General features: G+C 45.5%; 1 protein-coding gene, 2 long non-coding RNA genes and 1 pseudogene across 3 annotated transcripts in view; 1 reads left to right on the top strand and 3 right to left on the bottom strand.

Moving 5' to 3' along the window:
* Positions 1 to 8,069, top strand: part of THBS4 (thrombospondin 4) — a 43,498-nt gene extending 35,429 nt beyond the window's left edge. The window contains exons 16-22 of the mRNA XM_040449804.1: positions 2,085 to 2,278; positions 3,190 to 3,368; positions 4,006 to 4,054; positions 4,152 to 4,348; positions 4,949 to 5,121; positions 7,157 to 7,296; positions 7,829 to 8,069. Of these exons, the coding sequence (XP_040305738.1) occupies positions 2,085 to 2,278; positions 3,190 to 3,368; positions 4,006 to 4,054; positions 4,152 to 4,348; positions 4,949 to 5,121; positions 7,157 to 7,296; positions 7,829 to 7,890 (994 nt within the window). The 3' untranslated portion in view covers positions 7,891 to 8,069. The remainder of the gene's footprint in view (positions 1 to 2,084; positions 2,279 to 3,189; positions 3,369 to 4,005; positions 4,055 to 4,151; positions 4,349 to 4,948; positions 5,122 to 7,156; positions 7,297 to 7,828) is intronic.
* Positions 4,339 to 7,194, bottom strand: LOC121013937 (uncharacterized). Its single transcript, XR_005782978.1, has 3 exons — positions 7,104 to 7,194; positions 4,929 to 5,818; positions 4,339 to 4,669 (listed from the first exon to the last, which is right to left on the bottom strand). It is a non-coding gene; the product is annotated as an uncharacterized LOC121013937 (long non-coding RNA).
* Positions 8,070 to 11,542: 3,473 nt separating the features above from the next.
* Positions 11,543 to 19,624, bottom strand: LOC121041399 (uncharacterized). Its single transcript, XR_005795724.1, has 3 exons — positions 19,067 to 19,624; positions 17,054 to 17,143; positions 11,543 to 11,588 (listed from the first exon to the last, which is right to left on the bottom strand). It is a non-coding gene; the product is annotated as an uncharacterized LOC121041399 (long non-coding RNA).
* A 546-nt stretch (positions 19,625 to 20,170) lies between these two features.
* On the bottom strand, positions 20,171 to 22,827 carry LOC121041935 (60S ribosomal protein L18a-like; annotated as a pseudogene).
* Between the last annotated feature and the right edge of the window lie 2,136 nt (positions 22,828 to 24,963).

The following is a 24,963-nucleotide window of genomic DNA, read 5'->3' as shown; positions in this document are numbered from 1 at the left end:
AAATGGAGTTAATGTATGGAGAGTGCACATCACAGCTTCCCTTACATAGCTAGCACTCAGTAGGTATGAGCTCTTTTATTATTATAGTCTTTCAGCTCAGGGAAGCTTCACCATCATCCCAAAATAGGAAACTGTCAGTTTGCTGAGAGATCACTGTTATTTCATTGTCCTTGGAATTTTTTCGTTTTGTGTCCCTTTATTGGTGGTATTGTCCTGTGCAAATGAGTTTTGTCAACCCGTCTAGCCCCACACGATGTAGTCCTATATTAAGACACAGGGCTGGATCAGATGCTGTAGCAACATCAGCAAGAACACAGACAAGTTTATCTCTGCCCTGGAGGCGCCTGTGGTCCTAGGCTCTGTCCCCTTTCATTTCCATCAGGGATGCTTGTCGGGGCGGCAGGACAGGGATGAGAGAGGGAAAGGACCCTGGAAGACAAAGCAGGGCCTCCCTTCTCAACCCCTTGGAGGTGGCCCTATCCCCAGTGGTTCTTGAGCCCAACCTTGTGCAAGGACAGCTGCCATAAAGTCCCATTTCTGTCCTTGTGCTCAGTGTCCTTGCTGCAAAGTATGTGTCAGCCAAGTGCACTTAATCCTACTTCTCAACGCAGTCTCAGTTTCTTCATCTGCAAAGTAGAGAGAATTAAATGCACGTTGCAGGTTCTGTAAGAATAAAAGCTAAAGTAGGTAACGCTCCTGGCAGAGTGCTGGTCCACAGGTGACCTGCACCAAACGGTGGCTGTGTTATTGTTACCACCACATGAGGAGAGGGCCACAGTCTGCCCTAGGAGGTCTCCATTTCTAAGTGGAACCTTCCCTAAGGGATGGACATCAAGAATGTTCCTGGGTGCAGGTGGTCTTGCACCAACTGCCATCTACGGAATCTCTAAAATATCCTATCCTGTCACCCTCTAGATATTTGCCTAAAGTAAATGACTCATTCTGCTACATTTTAATTCCCATAAACTTGAACCTTCGGGAGGAGGACAGGAACTGCTTGTTTTTGCATAAAAATGTGCAAGGCCGTATAGAATGGCTGCTGATGGAAACAGCTCCATCTTAGGATTTAAAAGTCAGCCCTGCTACAGGCACAGGAATTCCGCTGTTTGAGCCATGTCATCTTCTACTTGCCCAGGTTGGCCTCGTTTTCTCTGGGACCCATCTGGGACATGTGGCCTGGAGGGCATGGGCTGGTGTCTGGCTTCCCTCCCCTGTCTGGGATAGGCCATGGGTAGAATGAGGTGAAAGGGACATCTGCTCTGATACAGAGTAGCCAAAGAGGGCCTCCATCAACACGGGGGAAAAAAACTCTGGGGACAGGGCAGTCTCCTCCTCGAGTGGCTCTAAGGCCTGGAAAAAAGAAATGTCAGGTGGAGAATGAGGGTTCTGAGAAGTGCTTTAGAGCAGGACTGAGCCCAGCCTCCATGCTTACCTCTCAGGCAGGGGCCGCCCCCTCCTCTCTGCCATTCTTCCTGAGGCATGCACATCTGATCCTTCTTGGGTCTGCTGGCCAGGGATTGTGAAGAGGAATGGAAAACACTGGAGGGCTTCCTAGGAGCCAGCACATACAAGTACTCTGTCATCGATTAAATTGCAATATGCAAAATTCTAATCACAGAAGCATTTAATCTTCCTAACAACGCAATGAGGTAGGCTCTGTTACTCCCATTTTACAGATGTGGACACTGAGCCACAGAGGGGTCAAGTATCACGCCTGGGGCTGCATGCTAGTAAGTGGCTGAGCCAGGATTCACTGAGCAGCCTGGCTTCCCTGCCCCTCACTTTGTTCCCTTTGCACAGTCTCAGCTGGAGGTGGCAGGGTGTGGGGAGGTGATCACAGTCCCCAGGGACTGATAGGAACATCTGGTCACAAAATCAGAAATCAACCTTTATCTTCTTGAGTAGGATATGATGTACTTGTTTCAACAAGATGAGGAAGTGGAGAAAATGGTCCCGGAGGCCCACAGGGCAGCCCTGTCTAAGGACATGTGGGTCAACAAAGACCAAGCCCCCACACCCAACTCTCTCTTCCTCCCTGCTCGCTGGTCACCTGTGCCACAAACCACCTCTTCCTCCTCCCACAGTGATGGAGACGGACACCAGGACAGCACAGACAACTGCCCCACCGTCATTAACAGCGCCCAGCTGGACACTGATAAGGATGGCATCGGTGACGAGTGTGATGACGATGATGACAACGATGGCATCCCAGACGTGGTGCCCCCGGGACCAGACAACTGCCGGCTGGTCCCCAACCCAGCCCAGGAGGATAGCAACAGTAGGCGGGCTCAGCCTCGGGTTGCACGGGGGCCCCCAGGCTCCCTTCTGCCAGGCCCACAGTGGCACGCTTCTCCTAGGGCCTCTCTGAGGAGCCACAGTTTGGGTGGTCAGCAGACAGCTGGTAGACACCACTGGCAAGCTCCGTCAGAGAAGCACTGCCCGGCAGCCTCTGAGTAGCCCTGGGATGAGGTCACGTGGGCCAGGGAAGCAGCCACACGATTCCCCTCAAAGGGCTTGGGGAGCTGCTCTGCCATCTTGCTTGCTCGTCTCACAGGAGTCCCAAGCTCAGATGGCTACAGGGGCGAGGCCAGTAAGGAAGAGTGTGCACAAAGCCAGAAATGACACAGAGTAGTGAGGACCTTGGCGAGTGGGGGAGGGTACACCCATCCACAGCTCAGCAGTATTCAGTTCAAATATCTTAATACCAGGTCAGCTGAACAAAACAAACCATGAGCCAGAGGAGCCAGAGAGCCTAAGGATCACCAGATGGTCTTAGAGACTGTCTGGTGATGATAATTTCCCTGTTTTTCATATGTTCTAGAGAAAGTACTATAGATGTTTGCTTATGTAAGATCAGCCTTAAGATTCACCACTTGGTGAACCCCAGCATCCTGACCCAAGGTTTCTGACAAGATCAGTTTTGTAGAGTTGCCTACCACACCACTCTAGCCCCAGAAAATTCTTTTGGTCACCTACAGTGGGGTTCAGCAACCAACCATGATGACTCCAGGATGGGGCTCGGGGCCACCTCAGACATGGCTGCTGCTGGGCTCCTCTGCCCACATGGGTGGAGAGTCACAGCCCTGGAGGTGGGGTGTGGGCTCCCTCCAGCTCCTTGCCCAGCCCTGTCTCAGTCAAGCACGGAGTGGGCGGTAGCCAGCTCCTCTCCTCCTCCCCCGCCCCACCCAGGCGATGGCGTGGGAGACATCTGTGAGACTGACTTTGACCAGGACCAGGTCATCGATCGGATCGATGTCTGCCCAGAGAACGCGGAGGTCACACTGACCGACTTCAGGGCCTACCAGACAGTAGTCCTGGACCCTGAAGGGGATGCCCAGATCGATCCCAATTGGGTGGTCCTGAACCAGGTAAGCGTCACGTGGTCAACAGCAGCTCAGCTCTGCCTCTCAGCACAGGTCGTTCTGGGAGAAGTGGGTAACAGTGACAGGGGGCACTGTTTCGGACTGCACTTACTCCTCATAATCACCCTATGACAGAGCACTTTCATTAGCCCTGTTTTACACATGAGATCAAGTCCCATCAATCCGAAATGATTGCTCCGGGTAGCAATGCAGGTGATGGCTAAGAATGCTGGAACTGGGACCCAGGCAGTCTGACCCCAGAGCCATGCTACTGATCTCTCCAGGGGACTGCCTCCTGCATGTCTTCCTTATTGTGTAGCTACAAACAGCAGGCACAGAGAGGCTTAGGTTTTTTAGTGTCACCCAGGAAGTCACATTCATTAGAAGTCTATGTTCTCTCGATTAAGCTGATTCAATAAACCCTTAATTACAGTTTTAGCAAAATAATCTCTATTCAGATTCTTTTTCCCCTCTCACAAGTATGTGCTTTCTTTGAGGACATAACAAGGTAGAACAGTTCCTCAGGTAATTAAATCTTTGTGTGGAGGTCAGACCTTGCTGACCACTCACCAATGCTGCCGGAGGCTCTGGGCTTCCTTGAGCTTTCTCCACCCTCTAAGATGGCCTTCAACTCTCTCTGCAGGGCATGGAGATTGTGCAGACTATGAACAGCGATCCTGGCCTGGCAGTGGGTATGTCCAGGGCATCAGGAGCCCATGTATAGAATCCACTCATTGCAGCTCCTCATGTGGCTGGTCTGCCTCTCTGATCTTCTTCTGATCCCTGCAGGGTACACGGCATTCAACGGAGTTGACTTTGAAGGGACCTTCCACGTAAACACCCAGACAGACGATGACTACGCTGGCTTCATCTTTGGTTACCAAGACAGCTCCAGCTTCTACGTAGTCATGTGGAAGCAGACAGAGCAGACATATTGGCAAGCCACGCCATTCCGCGCTGTGGCGGAACCTGGCATCCAGCTTAAGGTACCAACAGCTCTAAGATACTCATCTCTCTTCGGAGCCCTAATTTAAATCCTCTGTTGTCCCATGTGGCATTTAGTTCATCTGTGAAATCGAGGTGTTTGTGCTACAGCACACCCAGGGCTTGGCCTTCATTCTTGGGTATAAGCTCTGTCCTAACCTATGGGTGACTGATGGTGAAAATGTCAGTGTGAGTAGGGCTCAAGAGTTGGGAGAGATTTGGGGGTATGTCACCAGGCACAACATACCAGTTTAACTGGCTAATCTGTTCCCTTGATGGGGCCAGCTGTGTACAGGAGGGCTGAGCCGCTGCCTCCCTCACTCCTGCTTGGAGAAAAGGCACACTTGAGAGCTCTCAGAAACACATGTGGGGAGCAATGGATTTACAGCAGGAAAAAAAGTGGAATGGGTTAGTGGGGTATCAGCCAGGGCTGGTTATTAAAGGGTTAAGGGTCACCTCAGGAGAAAGGGCATTTAAGTGTTTACGCTTTTGTCCAAATCCAAGACAGCCAGATTCTAACCATGAAGTCACCACCCCAGGGACCCAGGAAGCAGGAAGGGTGGTCTGTGTATTTGGTTCTACCGTGCTCATGTCCTTTCCAGGCTGTTAAGTCTAAGACAGGCCCGGGGGAGCATCTCCGCAACTCCCTGTGGCACACCGGGGACACGAGTGACCAGGTCCGGCTGCTGTGGAAGGACTCGAGGAACGTGGGCTGGAAGGACAAGGTGTCCTACCGCTGGTTCCTGCAGCACAGGCCCCAGGTGGGCTACATAAGGTACGTGGAAGACATCTCACCTTGCACTTGAAGCAAAGCACATCCTCATTGTGCGTCACAGAGCCTTCACCGCCCTGAGCAGTCCTAACCCCAGATGGCCCTCCAAGGGCATGCTTCCAAGACTCAGGCCATGGCTCCCAGAAAAGTAGTAGGAGAAAGACACCCAAGCTCAAACTAACCAGCTGGACATTATGGCCCAACTTGGGGTAGAGGGACTTTCTGCACGGGAGGTGTCAGCATTGGGGAAGGAGGTGCTTGAGTGGTGACCCCCTTTCTGCCATGCTGACCACTGTGAGGCAAGGCCTGGGTAAGCCTCCTATCCACACCTGCCCTGTATGGTGGCTTGTTCACGAATATGCATGCTGCACTGCGGTGGGTCCCTTTTGTGGTCTCTTCCCCTCTGGACTATCAACTCCCTGAAGACAGTGCCTGTATCTCCTTTTACCTTGGTCTCCCCACTGCCGGGCCTGTACCACACGCGGCAGGAACGGATCTTCACGTGAGCCAATGCCATCTGCCTCATTTCCCTATAGGACTATTTAAAAAACAAGCACTAAAAACTCTTCTCAGAAACGAGGATGGCATAGGCTACATCTTTGAAATTTAGACCACGTACTTGCTCATTCCTCAAACGTGCAGATCAACACCAACAACAGCTTATGTAGACCAGTGGCAGTCTCCTGACCAGGAAACCAGCCTGGTGGAAAAAAGAAAATAGTGGTGGCTAATTCATGTTTTGTTCTTCTTTGAGCATTTAGTCAAATGTACTGTTTGTCACACAGTAAGACGTTCATGTTCTGAGCCTTATGAAGCCTAATGCCTTCTTTTCTGTCCCAAAATGCAGTCATAGAATATACAATCTGCCTGCACATAATTTGCAAAACTATCTAATTCCCTAACACTGTAAGAGAAAAATAATAATTTATGACAAAATCATGTAAATGCTTAAACACCACTATATCACAACACAAAATGAAATAGAGGCAGTGACATTCTAATGCAGGTTGTTCTGCTGGTGAGTTAACTTCTAACAAGGTGAACACCTCTTTTTAAGCAAAACAAACTAGTCGTTTCTCGATTTACCGCCCCCCCCCCAATTCAGTATATATTAAAACAGTGCAAAAAATACTTGATGTTCTCAAGTAAACGGAAGTTAGGGTCTAGGCCCGCCCTGATAATTGTAAGCAGGGTTTTCACCTACCCAGGTGTCTGAAGGAACACTCCAAAGGAGTATAGGATGCAGGACAAGTTTGACTGTTCTCTCCAGGGCTTGGTAAGCCATTCAGCATCCCTGGCTTCTGTCATAAAATGCCAGACAAAGAGCCACAAATTTCTAAAGCCCTTGTTTAGGGGAGGGCTGTTGCTCCCGAGGAGGATCACTATTCTGAGACTGCACCAGGTGCTACCAGTCAGACCTCAGGAAAAGCAGTGATTTTTCAGCATGTTGTCTGGACAAGGTAACTCACAGGACAATGAGGTCACAAAGCCTCTTGGCCATGGTTCACACTGTGGTTTCTCTTTAACTCATCAGCAAGTACCCATCGAATAGGACTCTGTGCCCAGCATTGTGTTAGGCTTTTGGAGAGAAAGAATATGGGAGGACAGGAACATACAGTCCTTGACCTCATGGACCTTCCAGTCCAATAGGGAAGGGGCCACAGCTGGAGCACAACCCAGGGCTGTGAAAAATGGAGTATGAAACAGCAACGATGTGAGTATTTAAGAAGTGAGGCCCCTCAGGAGCACCTGGGTGGCTCAGTGAGTTAGCTGGTTGGCTCAGGTCACCATTTTGTGGTCCGTGGGTTTGAGCTCCCTGTCAGGCTCTGTGCTGACAGCTCGGAGCCCGGAGCTTGCTTCGGATTCTGTGTCTCCCTCTCTCTCTGACCCTTCCCACCTCATGCTCTGTCTCTCTCTCAAAAATAAAATTAAAAAAAAAATTTTTTTTAAAGTGGGGCCCCTGGGTCCCACAGTGGGTGCTTCACCTTGACTTGGATTTGAGGTTCATGAAGACCAGCTTGGGCTGTGTTGTCCGCAGAGTGCGCTTTTATGAAGGCTCTGAGTTGGTAGCTGACTCCGGGGTCACCATAGACACCACCATGCGTGGAGGCCGGCTCGGCGTGTTCTGCTTCTCCCAAGAAAACATCATTTGGTCCAACCTCAAATATCGCTGCAATGGTAACGTGCATTCTTGTTACTATACGATATTATTACTATCATTAATCAGAAAACGCCGCCTTATTTTTATAGCACATTTTCTTCTCAGGAGCTCCAAGCTCATGCGGCATATTCATTAAAATGTAACAGTCTCTGTGTAACCAAAGTAAATGGTAGATCTCATTTTTCCTGCTTGGTAGATGAGGACATTGAGACCCACAGAATTTAACTGCTTGGCTTAGGATTTGGGGTTCAGTGAGAAATTCAGTCAGATTTAATTTACGGCAGCCTTTATTTTCTCATGGCTCAAACATAATCACACTCAAAATCCATTCTGCCTGCTAATTTCCTCTAGGCCTATGAATGAGCACTCCCGGGCTTTAAGCCAACAATTTGCAAAGCAGCCTGAAGTAGAAAATGGCTGTGGAGGCTTCAGGGGCCTGTTGGTTAGGCTGACAGTGACCCCTACAGGATGCTTGCACAGCACGAGATGGACCCGGATTCCAGGTGGAAGGAGCTTTACTAACCCCGCTGTGCCTGTTCTGGTTTGCAGACACCATCCCAGAGGACTTCCAAGAGTTTCAAACCCAGAATTTCGATCGCCTGGATAATTAAACCAAAGAAGCAATCCATAATTGTTTTTCCAAGCACTAAAGCCATCTATTTTTTAACTTACTACACCTTTTTTTTTTATATACACTGTGCCTGCCTTTTACCAATCCAACTACTATCAAACTTTTTATATGGATGTGGCAATAAAGAAGAGATAATTTCTAAAACCTGGGCTACTCAGACATTGCTTACATGTGGCTCAGGCTTTGATGGTGTGTGTGTGATTCTCTGAGGTATACATCTTGAACTTGTAGTGGGAATTTTTGCTTAGACTGGGTGAATCAGTGAGATTGAGCAAGTGCGTGAATCAGGAGACTCAGGCGGAAGGTCTGATCACTGGTCCCTCAGGTTATCTTCACATAAAAGCCTAACAGTGCTAATGCTCACCTCAGCAGCCTCAAAAACACATGCTCAGGGGAACCTTCCCCAAGATTTTTCCTGACCAGTCCTGGAGCCAATCTAATTCCTTCTGACACCCTCCCCCACTCCACACACACCTTTCCACACCCGCACATTCAGCAGCTATTGTGCTTATTTATATATTTGGCTCCCCCCAGTGGAATGTAAGCTTACTGACATCAAAGACCATGTCTTTTAACTGTAATCGGTATTCCCGGTACCCAACATAGTACCTGAAATATAGTAGATATCCAGTAAATGTTTGCTGGCTTGATGGCCGAATGCCTCTTAAGTAACAAGGACAAAAGTGTAGATGGATCATATAAGCCCTTCCACAACTCAAAAAGCTCTTCACAGGGGCGCCTGGTGGCTCAGTTAAGTGCCCGGCTCTTAGTTTCAGCTCAGGTCATGATCTCACGGGTTCGTGAGATTGAGCCCCATATTGGGCTCTGCACTGACAGGGTAGAGCCTGCATGGGATTTTCTCTCTCCCTCTCCCTCTGCTCCTCCCCCACTAATGCGTGCTCGCTCGCTAATAAATTAAAAAAAAAAAAAAACCCTCACAACATATGCTCTATGATTATATCAGTAACCTAATTTCAATGCCTAATTTAGACATACCATTCCATTTGTAAGGCAAAGATCCAGGCCCATTTTTATAAACTCCCTAAGAATTCTGTTTTAAAGAATATTGCTGGGTAGTAATATATCCTCCTATTCCAATACTCCTGGAGGTATCTTAAGTCATAAATAGAGGATAAACACTATCACCACAGTTTTATCATGATTTCAATAGTCCTAAAATACGACGCATATGCATGAGCAATAGGAGATATGCAGGATTTCAAGACAGCCCCCTACACATGTAAAGCCTAGAGGTGTCTGTTGCCTCCTGATTCAGGACACTAGATCTCCCACATCAAGGTCTTCAGTGAGTGGACAGAATTCAGGCCTGTCTACCAATTTTTCCCTCTGCTGACACTGTCTAGTCTTCCAGCGGGACTATGTTACACAGAGATACTGTTCAAGGATTTCTGGACCATACTACTGTCATGGGCTTTTTTCAGTTTGTGGTTTCACACCTATAATTCTTTCCCAATTCCAAAAAAAAAAAAACTAAGAACAAGTTCATTTCATTAGAGATCATCCTCTTTCAATCCTAGTCCTTTTCCTGACTTTTTTTTTTTTTTTTTTTTTTTTTTTAATGTTATTGAAAGGTTATTTCCTGAGCCCTTAGGGCCTCTCGAAGCTCTCTGGCCCATTTGGTCTTCCACACGCTCTGTCAACAATACAGTTAGGTTACACCTTTATAGCTATTTTCATGCCCTTCTGCTGAGTCTTTGGCACTTTACTAGGCAGTCTGTGATGAAAACCACAAATCTGTTTCTTCAGAGATCTCATTCTCATCACCAAAGTATATACCAGATCCTGGACAGGAAATAAACTACTCTGTAAGTTAAAGAGAGTGTGTTAATCAGATCCGGTTGTGAAGCTGAGCTGAATTCTTACAGTATTTTGATCGGACTTTCAGTGAGCCCGATTTCCTTATCAAAACCATCCTCTGGCTCCCATATTCTCTCCTTTCCTGCCTCCCTGATGCTGGTGGAAAGAGGAGGCAGCCTTCCTGTCCCCTCCCCACCCCCAAGTCTCCCTGCTGTTAGCAATACAGCTGCTCTAGGAAAGCAATATACCCATAGGAAAGTTTGATACTTTTCTGTCTATAACCATGCTAGTACCATTGGCCTATAAGAGATCAAGAATACAATTGTATCCCTTAGGGAGCTTATTAGACCATTGGGAAGACAAAGGTCATTATATACAGAGAGCAACAGACCCAGTGATGTGCTGAAGCCAGTGCTTACCAGCTCAGGAGAGCCAACTGTTAGGTTTTGAAGACAGGATATCCCGTCAAGCTGTTGATGGTTTGATATTAGCCATCATGAGAATATTTACACCACAGAAATGGGCAAACACTACAAAGCAGGGCTCCAGAGACCTGATGGTCAAACATTTACCAACACACAACTGGGTGGGGTATACTATCCTGTCTTATTTCTGGTTGCCCCTCCTCAGTATCCTGGGAAATGCTGTAGAAAGCTTGAAACTTTCAGAAAACTTCTTGTTTAAATGGAGAAGCAACAGGAAAAAATGTAGAGAAGAAGCTTCTAGACACTGGTCTCGGCAGTGATTTGAATATGATGCCAAAAGCATTCAGCAAAAGCAGAAGTCAGCAAATGGAACTACATCAACCTCAAAAACTTCTGCACAGCAAAAGAAACTAAATGTACATCAGATAAGGGGTTAATATTCAATACGTGTAAAGAATTCATACAACTCAATAACAACAACAAACCCTGATTTTAAATGGACAGAACTAAACAGACATCTTTCCAAAGAGGACATCAAAACGGCCAATAGGCATATGTAAAAATATGCCACATGACCATCAGAAAAATGCAAATCAAAACCATAATGAGTTATCAACTCACACCTGTTAGAATGGCTATCATTAAGACAAGACAAGTGCCGGTGAGAATGTGGTGAAAAGGGAACCCTTTTACACTATTCATATGAATGTAAATTGGTCCAACCACTATGAAAATATGGAGGCTCCTCAAAAAAATTAAAAAGATCTACCATATACCCAAGGAAAGGAAAACAGGAGTTCAACCACATATCTGCACTCCCATTTATCACAGCATTATTCACAATAGCCAAGATATGGAAACGTGAATGTCCATCAGTGAAGTAAAGGATAAAGAATATGTGGTAAATATACATGGTGGAAAATTATTCAGTCATGAGAAAGAAGGATATCCAGCCATTTTTGACAACATCACAGTCCTTGGGCACAATATTCTAAGCAAGGTAAGTCAGAGAACGAGAAGTACTGTATGATATCACTTACATGTGGAACAGTAAGTGCCACTGGGTGGCACAGTTAAACATCTGACTCTTGGCTTTTGCTCAGGTAATGATCTCATGGTTCAAGAGTTCCAGCCCCACATTGGCAAAGAGCCTGCTTGGGATTCTCGGTCTCCCTCTCTTTCTGCCCCTCCCTATGCACGTACTCTCTCCTCTCTCTCAAAAATAAATAAACTTAAAAAAAAAAAAAAAATTGGGATTGGGGCACCTGAGTGGCTCAGTTGGTTGAGCATTCGACTTCGGCTCAGGTCATGATCTTGTGGTCCATGAGTTCGAGCCCCACGTCAGGCTCTGTGTTGACAGTTCAGACACTGGAGCCTGCTTCAGATTCTGTGTCTCCCTCTCTCTCTTCCCCTCTCCGGCTCATGCTCTGTCTCTCTCAAAAATAAACAAACATTTAAAAAATAAATAAAAAAGATTGATGGTGTTTAAGGGCACAAGCTTGCAACAAGTAGTAAATAAGTCATAGAGATCTAAAGTCTATACAGTATAATGAATGTAGATGATTGTACAATATTGTACTACAATCAAACTTACTATGAGACTAAAACCTAATTATCCCAACTGCTAAAAAGAAAGAATAATTATATAACATGATAGAGGGGTTAAATATTGCTACAATGGCAATTATATTACAATATATAGATGTATCAAACTAATAAGTTGTATGCCTTAAATTTGCACATTACATGTCAAATATATTCAATATTTTAATTGTGGAGAAGTGGAGAAAGTTGTGAGAATCAGGAAACACTTGAAAAAGGCTAGCCAGATGTGTGCGACAAACTATAGCAATGGCCTAGCTGGTGTGGTGCCCTCTCCCCCAAATTGAAACCTGGGAGTTTTTAATATTTATATTCAACTCTAGTGCAGAAACTCAAATTTCTATGAGAGTTGCATCCATGTTAGCAAGGTCTTCATTTGAATCTTATTAACGGCCCTTTCCCCCCCTTGCTCTCCCTTTCTCTCAAAAATAAACAAACATATGGGGTGCCTGGGTGGCTCAGTCGGTTAAGCGTCCGACTTCGGCTCAGGTCATGATCTCACGGTCCGTGAGTTCGAGCCCCGCGTCGGGCTCTGTGCTGACAGCTCAGAGCCTGGAGCCTGTTTCAGATTCTGTGTCTCCCTCTCTCTGTGACCCTCCCCCGTTCATGCTCTGTCTCTCTCTGTCTCAAAAATAATAAACGTTAAAAAAAAAATTAAAAAAAAAAAAAATAAACATAGGGGCACCTCGGTGGCTCAAATGAGCATCCAACTCTTGATTTCGGCTCAGGTCATGATCTCACAGTTTGTGGGTTTAAGCCCCACATCAGGCTCCATACTGACAGTTCAGAGTCTGCTTGGGATTCTCTCTCTCTCCTTCTCTCTGCTCCTCCCCAGTCACATTCTCTCTTTCTTTTCTTTTCTTTTTTTTTTTAATGTTTATTTATTATTGAGAGACAGAGCACAACAGAGCATGAGCATGGGAAGGGCAGAGAAAGGAGGAGACACAGAATCCCAAGCAGGCTCCAGGCTCCGAACTGTCAGCACAGAGCCTGCCGCGGGGCTTGAACCCACCAACTGAGAGACCATGACCTGAGCCGAAGTCGGACACCCGACTGAGCCACCCAGGCGCCCCATCTCTCTCTAAATAAATAAATAAATAAATAAACTTAAAAAAAATAAGTAAAATAAATAAAAAATTTTTAAAAACATAGAATAATTGCCTTATAGAAATAAACAAACACAAAAGAAGAATAATCTTATTAATACCTCTAAGAGTGTGAGCAGCCCTCACTCACTCACGATTTCATTCTATTGTCTGTCTTCCTCCTGACTGTTCACTGAGATCAAGGGTTCTGAGGAAATGGGAGGAGTGACGGAAAAATGAGAATGTCACTGTGGGGAAAGACCATTCCAGGGTAGACACCCACAAGTTGAGGGAAGAGTTTGGAGGGCAGGAGGAGGGCCCTGGGCCATGAGAAGAAGCCCCAGGGGCATGGGAGGAGGGGCTGAGAGGGAAGTAGAGCACCCTCAAAAAAGGAAGCTCTTGCTTCTCTCTTCCCAGGTTATTATTCCCATATCTCAGAATTATCATGGGAGGTTATCCTTAGCTTAATTTTAATTCTGGGCTATAGAGTCAAAGAAAATGAGAAAGGTGCAACATCTAGTCACCCATTATTAAAGTATCTGTAAAGCATTTTTTAATGAGCCAGACTAGGAAGATAACTCAGAGTATATTCAACAGACAGAAAAGAATCTGGTCTAAAAAAAACTTGAGAACTAAGTCATTTATATGAACCAACAAAAGTGGGATATGAGGTGCCTTTGTTTGAGGGCACACAGTCCACTGAGAAGTTTACCCTAAATTTCTTGAGACAGTGTAGTTTCCTTAATCAGTAAGGATTTTTAATTCCTAAAAACACTTAGAATTAAGTATAGAGATACTAAACCTACTGTCCTAATATTTTTGTGTCGTGTTTAGGAATTATTTTTGAATATGTGGTATTTAAAGTACTTGAAGGGTGCCTGGCTGGCTCAGTCAGAAGAGCACATGACTCTTGATCTCAAGGTGAGTTTAAGCCCCACGAGTGTAGAGATTAGTTAAATAAACTTTAAAAAATAAAATACAAATAAATTACTTGAAATATTGTAAATAATTTGGCATATTAGAGAATCTAATAAATTGAACTTGTGATTCAATTAAAAATATATCATTCTGGGGCATCTTAGTGGCTCAGTCGGTTAAGCATCCAACTCTTGGTTTCAGCTCAGGTCATGATCTGCCAGTTTGTAGGTTCAAGCCCATGTCGGGCTCCACTTGTAGGGTCCCGCACTGAAAGCACTGAGCCTGCTTAGGATTCTCTCTCTCTCTGCCACTCCCCCACTTTTGCACTTGTGCATGTGCACATGTGCTATCTATTAAAATAAAGATACTTTAAAAAACACACATTTGAAGCTTCCTCATTTAGGCATGTTTTTAAGTTCCCACTCACAACTAGAGTTTCCATGCTTAGAAACACATTTTCTGAAATTCAAAAGTCTTTTTTCCTCACTTATTTGTTCATTTGAAAGCAAAATTGAGCTTCCTATGTTCTCTGCACTCTACTAGGCACCTGGGATGCAAAGATACCGGACTCCTCTTCCCTAAAGGGCTAAGAACTCCAGAGTCCTAATAATTTACTAACCTCTAATGTAGTCGCTCCCAAACCTTTGGCTTTCTTTTGAAATTTCAAAATAAATTTCAGAGGATGATAAAGGATTGCTGATTTCTTATTTTGCCCAGTTAATTCTCTTGACAAAAACAAACACCTGCTAAGTCTCACTGTCATTTTAGGAAAAGAGCATTTTGGGGAACTGGGTGATTCAGTCCATTGAGTGCCCACCTCTTGATTTTGGCTCAGGTTACGATCCCTGGGCCATGAGATTGAGCCCCACGTTGGGCTCCATGCTGAGTGTGGAGCCTGATTAAGATTCTCTCTGTCCCTCTCCCTGGCTCTCACTCTCTAAAATAAAGGAATGGGATGGGATGAGATACAATGCAATGAGATGCAATGGGATGGAATCGAATGGACCACAATGCAACACAATGCAACATAAATAAAATATAATAAAATAAAATATAAAATATAAAATAAAATGGTAAAGGTAAAGGTAAAGCATATTCCCAGTCTCAGAAAGGTCGTTCTCATTAAAATTGCAGATAAAAATCAGTTGGGGAGGGGTGCCTGGGTGGCTCAGTTAAGCGTTTGACTTTGGCTCAGGTCATGATCTCACAGTTTCATGAGTTCAAGCCTTGTTTCAGGTGAGCCCAAGCCCCACTTCGGGTAAACCCTGCTTCTCTCTCTCTCTCTGCCCCTCATGGGATATTCTCTCCCTCTCTCTCTCTGCCCCTTGCTCACTTGTGCCCTCTCTGTCTCTCTCTAAAAAAAAAAAAAAAAAAATCAGCTGGGGAAATTTAAAAAATAAATCTATGCCCTGCCCCCAACCAATTAAATTAGAATATCTGTGGATTTGACCACAGCATCCATTATTTTTTTTTAACGTTTATTTATTTTTGAGACAGAGCATGAACGGGGGAGGGGCAGAGAAAGAGGGAGACACAGAATCTGAAACAGGCTCCAGGCTCTGAGCTGTCAGCACAGAGCCCAATGCGGGGCTCGAACTCACGGGCCATGAGATCATGACCTGAGCTGAAGTCAGACGCTTAACCGACCAAGCCACCCAGGCGCCCCTACATCCATTATTTTTAAAAAAGCTTTCAGGGTTGGGGCACCTGGGTGGCTCAGTGGTTAAATATCCAACTCTTGATCTACGCTCAGGTCATGGTCTTGTGGGTTCCTGGAACAGAGCACTGTGTGGGGCTCCATGCCAGCAGTGCAGAGCCTCTCTCCTTCTCTCTCTGCCCCTCCCCCCCCTGCTTGCACTCTCTCAAAATAAAAATATAAACATTTTTATTTATATATATAATATATATAATGTATTACGTATTATATATACATATGTACATATAGTTGTGTATTTGACTTTAGACTTCTGATTTTAAGTTAAAAGGTATGGAAGAATTTGGTTGACTATATCAATGAGAGTGAGGTGATTAAGATAAATTAAATCCACAATATTTATAAGTTTGTTATATTTACAAGAGTTACTTGAGTACCTAGGTAGTTTTTGCCAGACAAATGATACAAAAATTAATTTTATAAATGAAATTTAAACATATTAAGTTTGGGGGAATCTAGGTGACTCAGTCAGTTAAGCATCTGACTCGATTTCAGCTCAGGTCATGATTTCATTGTTCGTGGGATCAAGTCTCACATCGAGCTCTGTAGTGATAGCACAAAGCCTGCTTGGGAGTCTCTCTCTCTCTCTCTCTCTCAATAAGTAAACATTTAAAAATAAACATATTAAGTTTATAGTACATTATACATTAATATAGTATTTTAGATGCTATAAATTAATATATTCAACTTATAAATGCAATTTAAAATTTAAGTTTGCAAATGAGACTAAACATTAATCAAAAGCTTAAAAGTGACGATAAATTGTTCTAGAGTACATTTATAAGTACATTTATAGTGCATTTATAATACATTTATAAGTACATTTGTATATTTATGGAGTATAGAAGAGTAAGAAAAATTTTAAGTTGAACTTATAAACTTAAGGTTTTGCAATTTGTATCTTTAATTAATCAAATACTAATTTTAAAAACCTCAGGCACCTGGCTGGCTCATTGGATTGAGCATCTGCCTCTTGACTTTGGCTCAGGTCATGACCTCTCAGTTTGTGAGAGGGAACCCCATGGTGACAGCACATGGTGACAGTAGGATCTGACAGCGCAGAGCCTACTTGGGATTCTCTCTCTCCCTCTGTCCTTCCCCCTCCCTCTCTCTCTCTTTCAAAGTAAGTAAATAAATTTTTTTAAAAAACATAAAAGCCATTAATAGCTTTCTATGTACAAAAATTGCCCTCATAAGCAAAAAATAAAACCAACAAAATACAGTCCAGTGCTAGTCTGGGGAAATACATCCTCAACTCCAAATAAGGAGTGACAGTTGTTCTAGAGCACAGCGCATTTCTACAATGGGGACCGTCACCGCACAGAGGGGAAAAGAGCCTTGGTACCGCTCCCTATGGCTCCCCAGGCATCACCGGGCAGCTACTACAGCATATCAATGGCCTGGGTGATGTTGCTCTCAGCAATCAAACCCTTATTTGTTGGCCATTTGGTCCAAAGAACATTTCATGCTGGACTCGGGGCCTCAGGTAGGGATGTGGCAAGAAGCACCCCTCTTTTGTCGTCCTCCTGCCACCCCCCCCCATGTTAAACCTTAAAAAGAAGTGTAAATGCACCTACTTACCTGGAGGGTTGGGGGTGAATGAGACCTGCAGAATTAAAGCTTCCTTCTCTGGCTAGATGCCCCAGAAGTAACAGTGGCCTCTTCCTGAGCCTGTTGTAAAACAATGACAATTATTTTCCTCATATCACCTGCCTCCTCAGCCATGTAGTAGACATGAATCAGCCCTTGAACTCAGGTTTGTGAGAAAACCCACTTTAATTCCCAAATTCCAACTTGTTTTCATTTTGAAAACTCATTCTCCCAGACTCCAGACAAGTACTACTTGAGTCTTGCTTGAGGTTTCCACTCTTCTCTCAGAATCACCCTAGGATGCCTTCTCAGTACCAAAGTGTTAGGGACTGGGGAGTGGCTGTCCACACAGATTCCTCCTAACACGACCATGGTCAGCACTCACCACCACCCCCATCCTCAGAGGCCATAAAACCACAAGAGGGCCCCCAAATCTGAATGAAGCCCTGGAGCCATTTCTTTACTGGCCCTCACCTGGAGGGCTGCAGGAAGCCCCTCTTCTCCCTCTCTCTCTAGCATGGGACAATCTGTCCCTAATCTGAGAAGGAAAGCCTTATGTCCGCCCACCCTCCTTGCTTTTGGCAAAGAAATTCTGTCTGTTCCCAGTCTTCCTTTACTTATGGCCCCTAAGTTCCCCTAAAGGCTTAGCTTGCAGGCCGGCTCTGACTCACACATGCCACATCCCCTCTGAGGTAATAAGCTCAGAGTCCACCCTCTGAATGGAGAATTGGGGAAGAGGGAAATATCAAAGGGAGACGGGCTCAGTGTCTTCTGGTGCTACCCCACCACATTCTGAATGAGCCCAAATGATGATGACCTAAGGCGTGGTATAGGATCCTCTTTGGGTTTCTGGAGCCTACAAAAAAAAAAAAAAAAGCCACCAGGAATATTGTTTGGAAAAGGCATACTTACAGAATGAAATTGCAGGTGCTCAAGAGGCAGAAGGGTGTGGTGGCAGAGGAAGAAGAGAAAGGGATTCCCCAAGGCTGGGGGAGGAGGGGCATGGTGGAGTCTGGAGTGGACTTGTCTGCTCCACGCCTAAATGGTTTGAGAAATGGAGAGGAGCCTCTGATGGGAGTACCTGGTCATGACTGTGGTCGGACACTTAGCCTGCACCCTGGAGCAGAGATGAGGGCTCTAGATGGCCAAGCTTACAGCAGCAGGCAGGCTGATCTCGAGGAGCACCAATGCAGCCCTCCTAAAGGAAGCACCACCTCCTCCCCCCCAATACGTGCAGAGAACCTGTAGAATGGGGCTGAGGAAGGAGCCCCAGTAAGGACTGACATTGCAGGCTGGCTAGGTGAGAGGCAGGGGGACAGAGTGAGAGCAGGGAGCAGGGCTCTGCTCAGCTCTAACAGAGGGGAGCTGACCAAAGAAAAGTTGAAGAGCAGAGCCCACAGGGACCTATGCCCAGGAAAAAGAAGGGGGCCATACGGAGAGCCAGACAACCTCCAGGCCCCACACTCCCAACTCCAGAAGGTGTCTCTGGCGACACTCTCCATCCAACCTCCAGTCACCAGAGGCAGAAACAGGCAGCCTTGGACCCACACGCAGAAATGGGGAGCCCGCCAAGGATATTCACTGTTCTCAAACTCCTGCACATGTGTTGTTTCTATAAGAAGAAATGGAATAAACATTAAGAAAGTACCAAAGAAACCAATGAGCCGTTAAAACTGATTCAGCAGCATGGGGCGCCTGGGTGGCTCAGCTGGCTAAGCGTCTGACTTCATTCAGCTCAGGTTATGATCTCACGGCTTGTGGGTTTGAGCCCTGCATCCATCTCTGTGCTGACAGTGTGGAGGAGTGTGCTTCAGATTCTGTGTCTCCCTCTCTCTCTGCCCCTCCCCTGCTTGTGCTCTCTCTCTCTCTCTCTCTCAAAAAAATAAACATTGTTTTAAATAAATAAATAGATTCAGCAGAATATTACCTAAGAGAAGTATGGGTGATTAAATGACATAAAGGGAAAAAGATAAAATGAAAATCAAACAAACAACTTGACCTTACCTTCCAACTCACATCACCAAGGCTGGACCCCAATGCAATTTCTCCAGCCACTATTTGCTGGACCTGGATAATTCAGTTCCTACTGTTTGGATTTGTTCCTAAAATAAAAAGATGCCTATGTTTAGACCAGGCCACGTCCTCCACCTAGAAATTCTACAAACAACCCCTGAGAAGTGCTCCACGTGGGTGGAGCACCCTCAAGGGACAGCTCCTGAAGTCACAGCTTTGGTTCAAAGTACCCTGAAGAAAGGATTCACTTCAAACCCTTATCCAAGCTATGATCTAGCACACATGTCTCCCCTTCACTAAGGTTACCTTACTAAGTAATATCAGGTTTATACATTATAAAACACAATAAGTAATCACTGTGAGGCACATACATCTCTGCAAAAAAGAGTTGTCCAACTATATGAACATCTCTGGCCATATTTGGGTGGGGGGTTCTTCTAAATAGCTGTTCATTAATTGCTTATTTTATAGCACCCACTAGAAAAAAACAGTAGCAGATATCTCAAGTCTAAGAAAAACTTATAGAAGTAAGTTTTTCATTGAAAGTGTTCTCCAGCGGCACCTGGGTGGCTCAGTCGGTTGAGTGTCCGCCTTGGGCTCAGGTCATGATCTCGCGGTCCCGGGAGTTCAAGCCCCGAGTCGGGCTCTGTGCTGACAGCTCAGAGCCTGGAGCCTGTTTCAGATTCTGTGTCTCCCTCTCTCTCTGACCCTCCCTCATTCATGCTTTGTCTCTCTCTGTCTCAAAAATAAATGTTAAAAAAAAATTTTTTTTTTTTTTTAAAAAGAAAGTGTTCTCCATTAGGGGCACCTGGGTGGCTCAGTGGGTTAAGCATGGGACTCTTGATTTCAGCGCAGGTGGGCTCTGCGCTGACAGTAGGGAGCCTGCTTGGGATTCTCTCTCTCCCTCTCTCTGCCCCTTCACTGCTTGTGTACTCTCTCTCAAAACAAACATAAAAGAAAAAAGAAAAGAAAACAAAAGAAAAGAAAAGAAAAGAAAAGAAAAGAAAAGAAAAGAAAAGAAAAGAAAAAAGAAAAAGGTGTTCTGTTATCTTCACAAGAAGCCCTTTTTTTGTTGTTTGATTTTTGTTTTGTTCTGTTTTCCCGTTGAATTCATTTGGGCAGAACTGGAGCCAGGGAGGCTCTGCATCTAGAAGAGGGTGTTCCGCCTCTTGGTGATGAAATGTGGGTTGTGCTGGCGACGCAGGACCCGGTGGGGCAGTGGGAACTTGATTTTTGGAGTCGTGGAACTGTCTGCTGCTCGGCGGCACGTGCTGGCTGCAATCTCTTCCACCTTCATGATCTGGATCCAGCGGTCCGGGGAGCGGTGCAAGGTGCCCATGTCTCGGTCGCACTGGGTGACGGCGCCCTCGTCGTCAGGTCCTTATACGCCCCGTACATGTTGTGGGAGCCACTGCGGGAGTCATAGCGCAGCCAGATGCCGAAGTTCTTCACCCACAAGGGGAATTTCTCAAACACCTGTCCACAGTAGACAATTTTCCCTGAAGCCTTCTTCATCTTCAGACACAAAATACCAGAAGCGGGACTTGACGACGACATGATTAGGTGCAAATACTCGCAGGAGATACAACAGCGGAGTGCGGCACTTCGGGGTGGGCAGGCAGCGCTCCACTACCTTGTACCCCGAAGTGTGCCATCATGGCTCACTGTCCGCTCTCAACGGCCACCCAAGAGAGGACCGCTCCCACCAGACTTCTGAGGACCAGGGGTTGAAAACGAACGTCTCAAAAGTCCCTTCGAGCCCTGTGGTTTCTGTGAGCTGCTGGAGGATGAGTAGTATGCAATATTCTTATCTGTACCCTACCCTCAGCCCCTTAATAAAGTATTTGTTGAACTGGAAAAGCCAGTTGCCTCCATTAAGCCAAGAGCAGGAGGCTTCAAACTCTTGTCTTTCCCCACTGAATCCACGAGGGGGCGGCAATCCTCCAAAAACATGCCTATTCTGAGCAGGCTGCCCTTTTCTAGCTAAAAAACAACACCTGAAGTTCATTAAAAATCAAACAACTACCATTTATTACTTATTTTACTCCTAGTAACAACATTGCTAATAGTTCAGTGCTTAAGAACTCATTACCAAAACATTAAATTAAACAAAAACCAGCAACCACACATGAAACAAATGATATTTCAATTATTACAGATGAGGCTGTGAATGAACACAGAAGCCTCATTTTTTTTTTTTCTCTTTTTCTGGAATTGCCTAGAGAAGACCTTCCTTGTCCCTCAGCCTAAATTCACATGCCAGTCTTCTCTGTGAGCCAAGCAAAGAGCCATTCATCCAACCATTCATCATTCATTCACTCACACATCAAACCAACACCTACTGAGCAACTGCTGTGTGCTAGGCGCTGTGCTAGGCACTGGGAGGAACGCAAAAAAGCACGTGAATCCAGTTGGCATTAGTCCAGGTCTCTATTTGACTGAGAGCCATTTGCACTCCAACACTGTTAATTGCAAAAGAATAATTTGTTTTAGGACTGGATGAAACTTTATTAAAGCAACTTGCTGGATTCCCTTGCTCTCTTACTCTATTTGTAAAGCATTTGTCCACTGAAAGAACCCCCATTTACTTAATCCTGAGAGTTTTTAGCTAAGTCAAAAAAAAAAAAAAAAAAAAAGACTTGTCCTAAATGTCTCACCAGAAAGAATGACTTTCCAGGGAACACAACAAAGCTTACCAGACAGGGACAGGTGGCTTGACAGAAGTTAATTCAGTCAAAAACTGTTTGGTCTGCACAGTGTTTTCACTGTTCTTGGGGCTTTTTTATTTGTTTTGTTAAATAATCTAAACTTTAAAAACAGACAAATTTGGAGCTCTAGTCTAAGATGACAATGTACAAAGACCCTGAACTCACCTCCTCCACAGATATACCAAATCTACCCCCATTTATAGATCAATTCCTCCTGGAGAAGGACCTAGGGCTGTCTGTACAGCTTCTGCACAACAAATGATATAAACAACCCAGAGAGAATGGCAAGAGACAGAGACTGAGTGACAAGGGAATCCCCATTCCCAACGCTGCCAACTGCACTGGGGAGGGATGGTACCCACAGGCTGGGAGATCCCTCTTCCCTGGAGCACCAAAAAAAAAAAAAAAAAAAAAAAAAAAAAAAAAGCTCAAGTTTAAAAGGGCAACTAGAATATAAACAAACCAACCCTAAAATCCTGCCAGATGGTAGGAGAGTTGCGGGAACACTCTTGAGGTTAGAGGGACTAGTGAGCAGCACAGTTTACATTCCCCCTCCACCTTGACAGTGTGGACAGGAGCAGGGCCCAGTGCCATAGCTGGCCTGCTGCCTCAGTGAGCCCCAGGCCCCTAGCCCACACCAGTCACAGCCATACCACCAAGGCAGCCCCACCATGGTGCACACACCAGGACATCCCTGGTCGATGCTCACTACAACTAATGGCAATTTCACCAAGGCGACACGGACAAAGCACCCTGCAACTCTCCAGACCCACATCACTTTCGCTCCAGACAACTTGCCAGGGAACCCCTCCAGTGCAGAGCAAGTGGGGGTACACTGACCTTGGCTCTAAGCACTCTGGCACAAACCATCTATACAGAGGATCCCAGAATCCCCTGGCCTGTGCACACCTCAGCGCCAGCCATGCACAGGGTACCCTGGAATACCCTGGCTTGTAATTTCAGCTTCAGCTGTCCTGCCAAGGTACCTTCTGCAGAGAGGGTCCCAGGACCACTCTGGCCCACACCTACTTCAGTCCCAACCATCCCAACAGGGCAGCCTAGTATAGAGTTTCCTGGGACCCCCAGCCCATGACAGCCACATCTCCAGCCAACCAACCAAAGTCACCAGGAACACACAGTATTCACAGGGGATGGCCTGTGATAAACAAAACCATTCCATCAAGGTTAGGATAAGTAGATGTTTCACCTAGTTCACAGAAACACAGTAAGTCAAGCAAAATGAGGAGACAGAGCAATATGTTCCAAACAGAAGAATAAGACAAAAATCTCAGAAGGACTTGAAGAATATAATAACTGAAATGAAAAATACCCAAGAGGGAATTAACAGTAGATTAGAGGATGAAAAAGGAAAAATCAGTGATCTGGAAGGCAGGATAAGGGAAAGCACCCAAGCTGAAAATAAAAAAGATTTTTTTATTTTATTTTTATTTTATATTTTTTAAGCACAAGCAGGGAGCAGGGGAGAGGGCAAAGGGGAAGAGGATGAGAGAATCTCAAGCAGGCTCCATGTACAGTGCATTTGGTTGATCATGAGGTAGCATTTGGTTGATCATGACCTGAGCCAATCCAAGATTTGGATGCTCAACCAAATGCCACCTCAGCACCCCCAAAAAAGATTTTTTTTGAGAGAGAGATAGAGACAAAGAGAGTACAAGCAGGGGAGGGGCAAAAGGAGAGAGAGAATCCCAAACAGGTTCCATGGGGTCCCAACATGGGGCTTGATCCCATGGCTGTGAGATCATGACCTGAGCCGAAATCAAGAGTGAGACACAACTGACAGAGCTACCAGGCACCCCGCAAAAAAAACAATGTCTAAAAATGAGGATAGGAGAGACTGAGAAAATGGCAGAGTAAAAGGACCCGTAAGCTCATTCTATCCCATGGATACAACTAAGTAACACTCACATCAGCATATATAACTAGGAAATAACCCTAAGATGGGCAGAACAAAGTCCACAACTAAAGGCTGGGAAGAAGCCACACTGAGGAAGGTAGGAAGGGTGAAGACACAGTTTGGAAACAAAACAGACCATGGCCACCCATGGTGGGGAGGGAACTGGTAGCACAGAGAAGGGTGAAAAACAAAATTTCACATAAGGGAGCCCACACAGGCAAGACAAATCCCCATAACATTTGGCTTTGAAAGTGAGAGGGGCCACATTTAGTGAGTTTGTACAACCAGCAGAACTTGAAACCTGGGATTTTTTTAAAAAATCCGAGGTCTCAGCTCTGAAAGAGCCCAGAGGGTGTTAGGAAGCCAAGTCGCCACCCTTAAAGAGATAGCACAACAGCCCATGCAAAAACAGCCCAGAATCAGCAGTTGAAATACACTGGGACAGATGGGAGGGAGAGTGATTTACTCATCTCAGAGTGTGACTCAGAGAGACAGAGATCACAGAAGCCCCCTCCAGGAACAAACAAACTGGCACATTCCATTTACCTCCTGCTCCCACCAGCATAAATAGCGGCCACCTACAGTAACAAGTGTACCTCTGACACTCATTACCTAACTTGCTTACACAAGCCATGCCCACCCACCCCCCACATCAGTAGATCTGCCCTTTCCAGTCACACTGGCCTTAGTCCTGGTGCTGCAGGCCCCCTCCCCCAGAAGACTGGCACAAACCCTGCCAACACCACATCTCCTGACCAACAAGGTTTGCAGGATTTCAGTTTCAGTGCCAGCGGTAGCAGCAGGTCTCATTTCACAAGCAGATGAGCACACACCTTGTAAAAACACACCCCACCCCTTCTGAGGAACAAATATTGCCCACAACAGGCAAAGAGACATGGACTGAAGGGAAAAGAGGTCAGGATGCAACAGCACAGCTCGTGATATACACATGAGAGGCACTCCCTGAAGCACCAAGTCCTGGGGATTAGGGGACACTGCACTGCCATGCACTAAGGACCTCTTCTTCTTAAGGCCACTAGCATCAAGAGTAAGAGACATAGCTGACTTTTCTAATACATAGAAATGGACACAGAGAGTTAGACAAAATGTGGAGACAGAGAACTATGTCCCAAATGAAAGAACAGGACCAAACCAGACCAAGATACCTAAGGAAAACAGATGTAAATAATATGACTTAAAGAGAATTTATTTATTTTTTTTTTAATTTTTTTTTTCAACGTTTATTTATTTTTGGGACAGGGAGA

The sequence above is a fragment of the Herpailurus yagouaroundi genome, unplaced genomic scaffold, assembly GCF_014898765.1.
Source record: "Herpailurus yagouaroundi ecotype Mexico unplaced genomic scaffold, PumYag 29, whole genome shotgun sequence".
Taxonomy (NCBI): domain Eukaryota; kingdom Metazoa; phylum Chordata; class Mammalia; order Carnivora; family Felidae; genus Herpailurus; species Herpailurus yagouaroundi.
The sequence above is the reverse complement of the archived record's forward strand: the minus strand, read 5'-3'. Positions and strand labels throughout refer to the sequence as shown.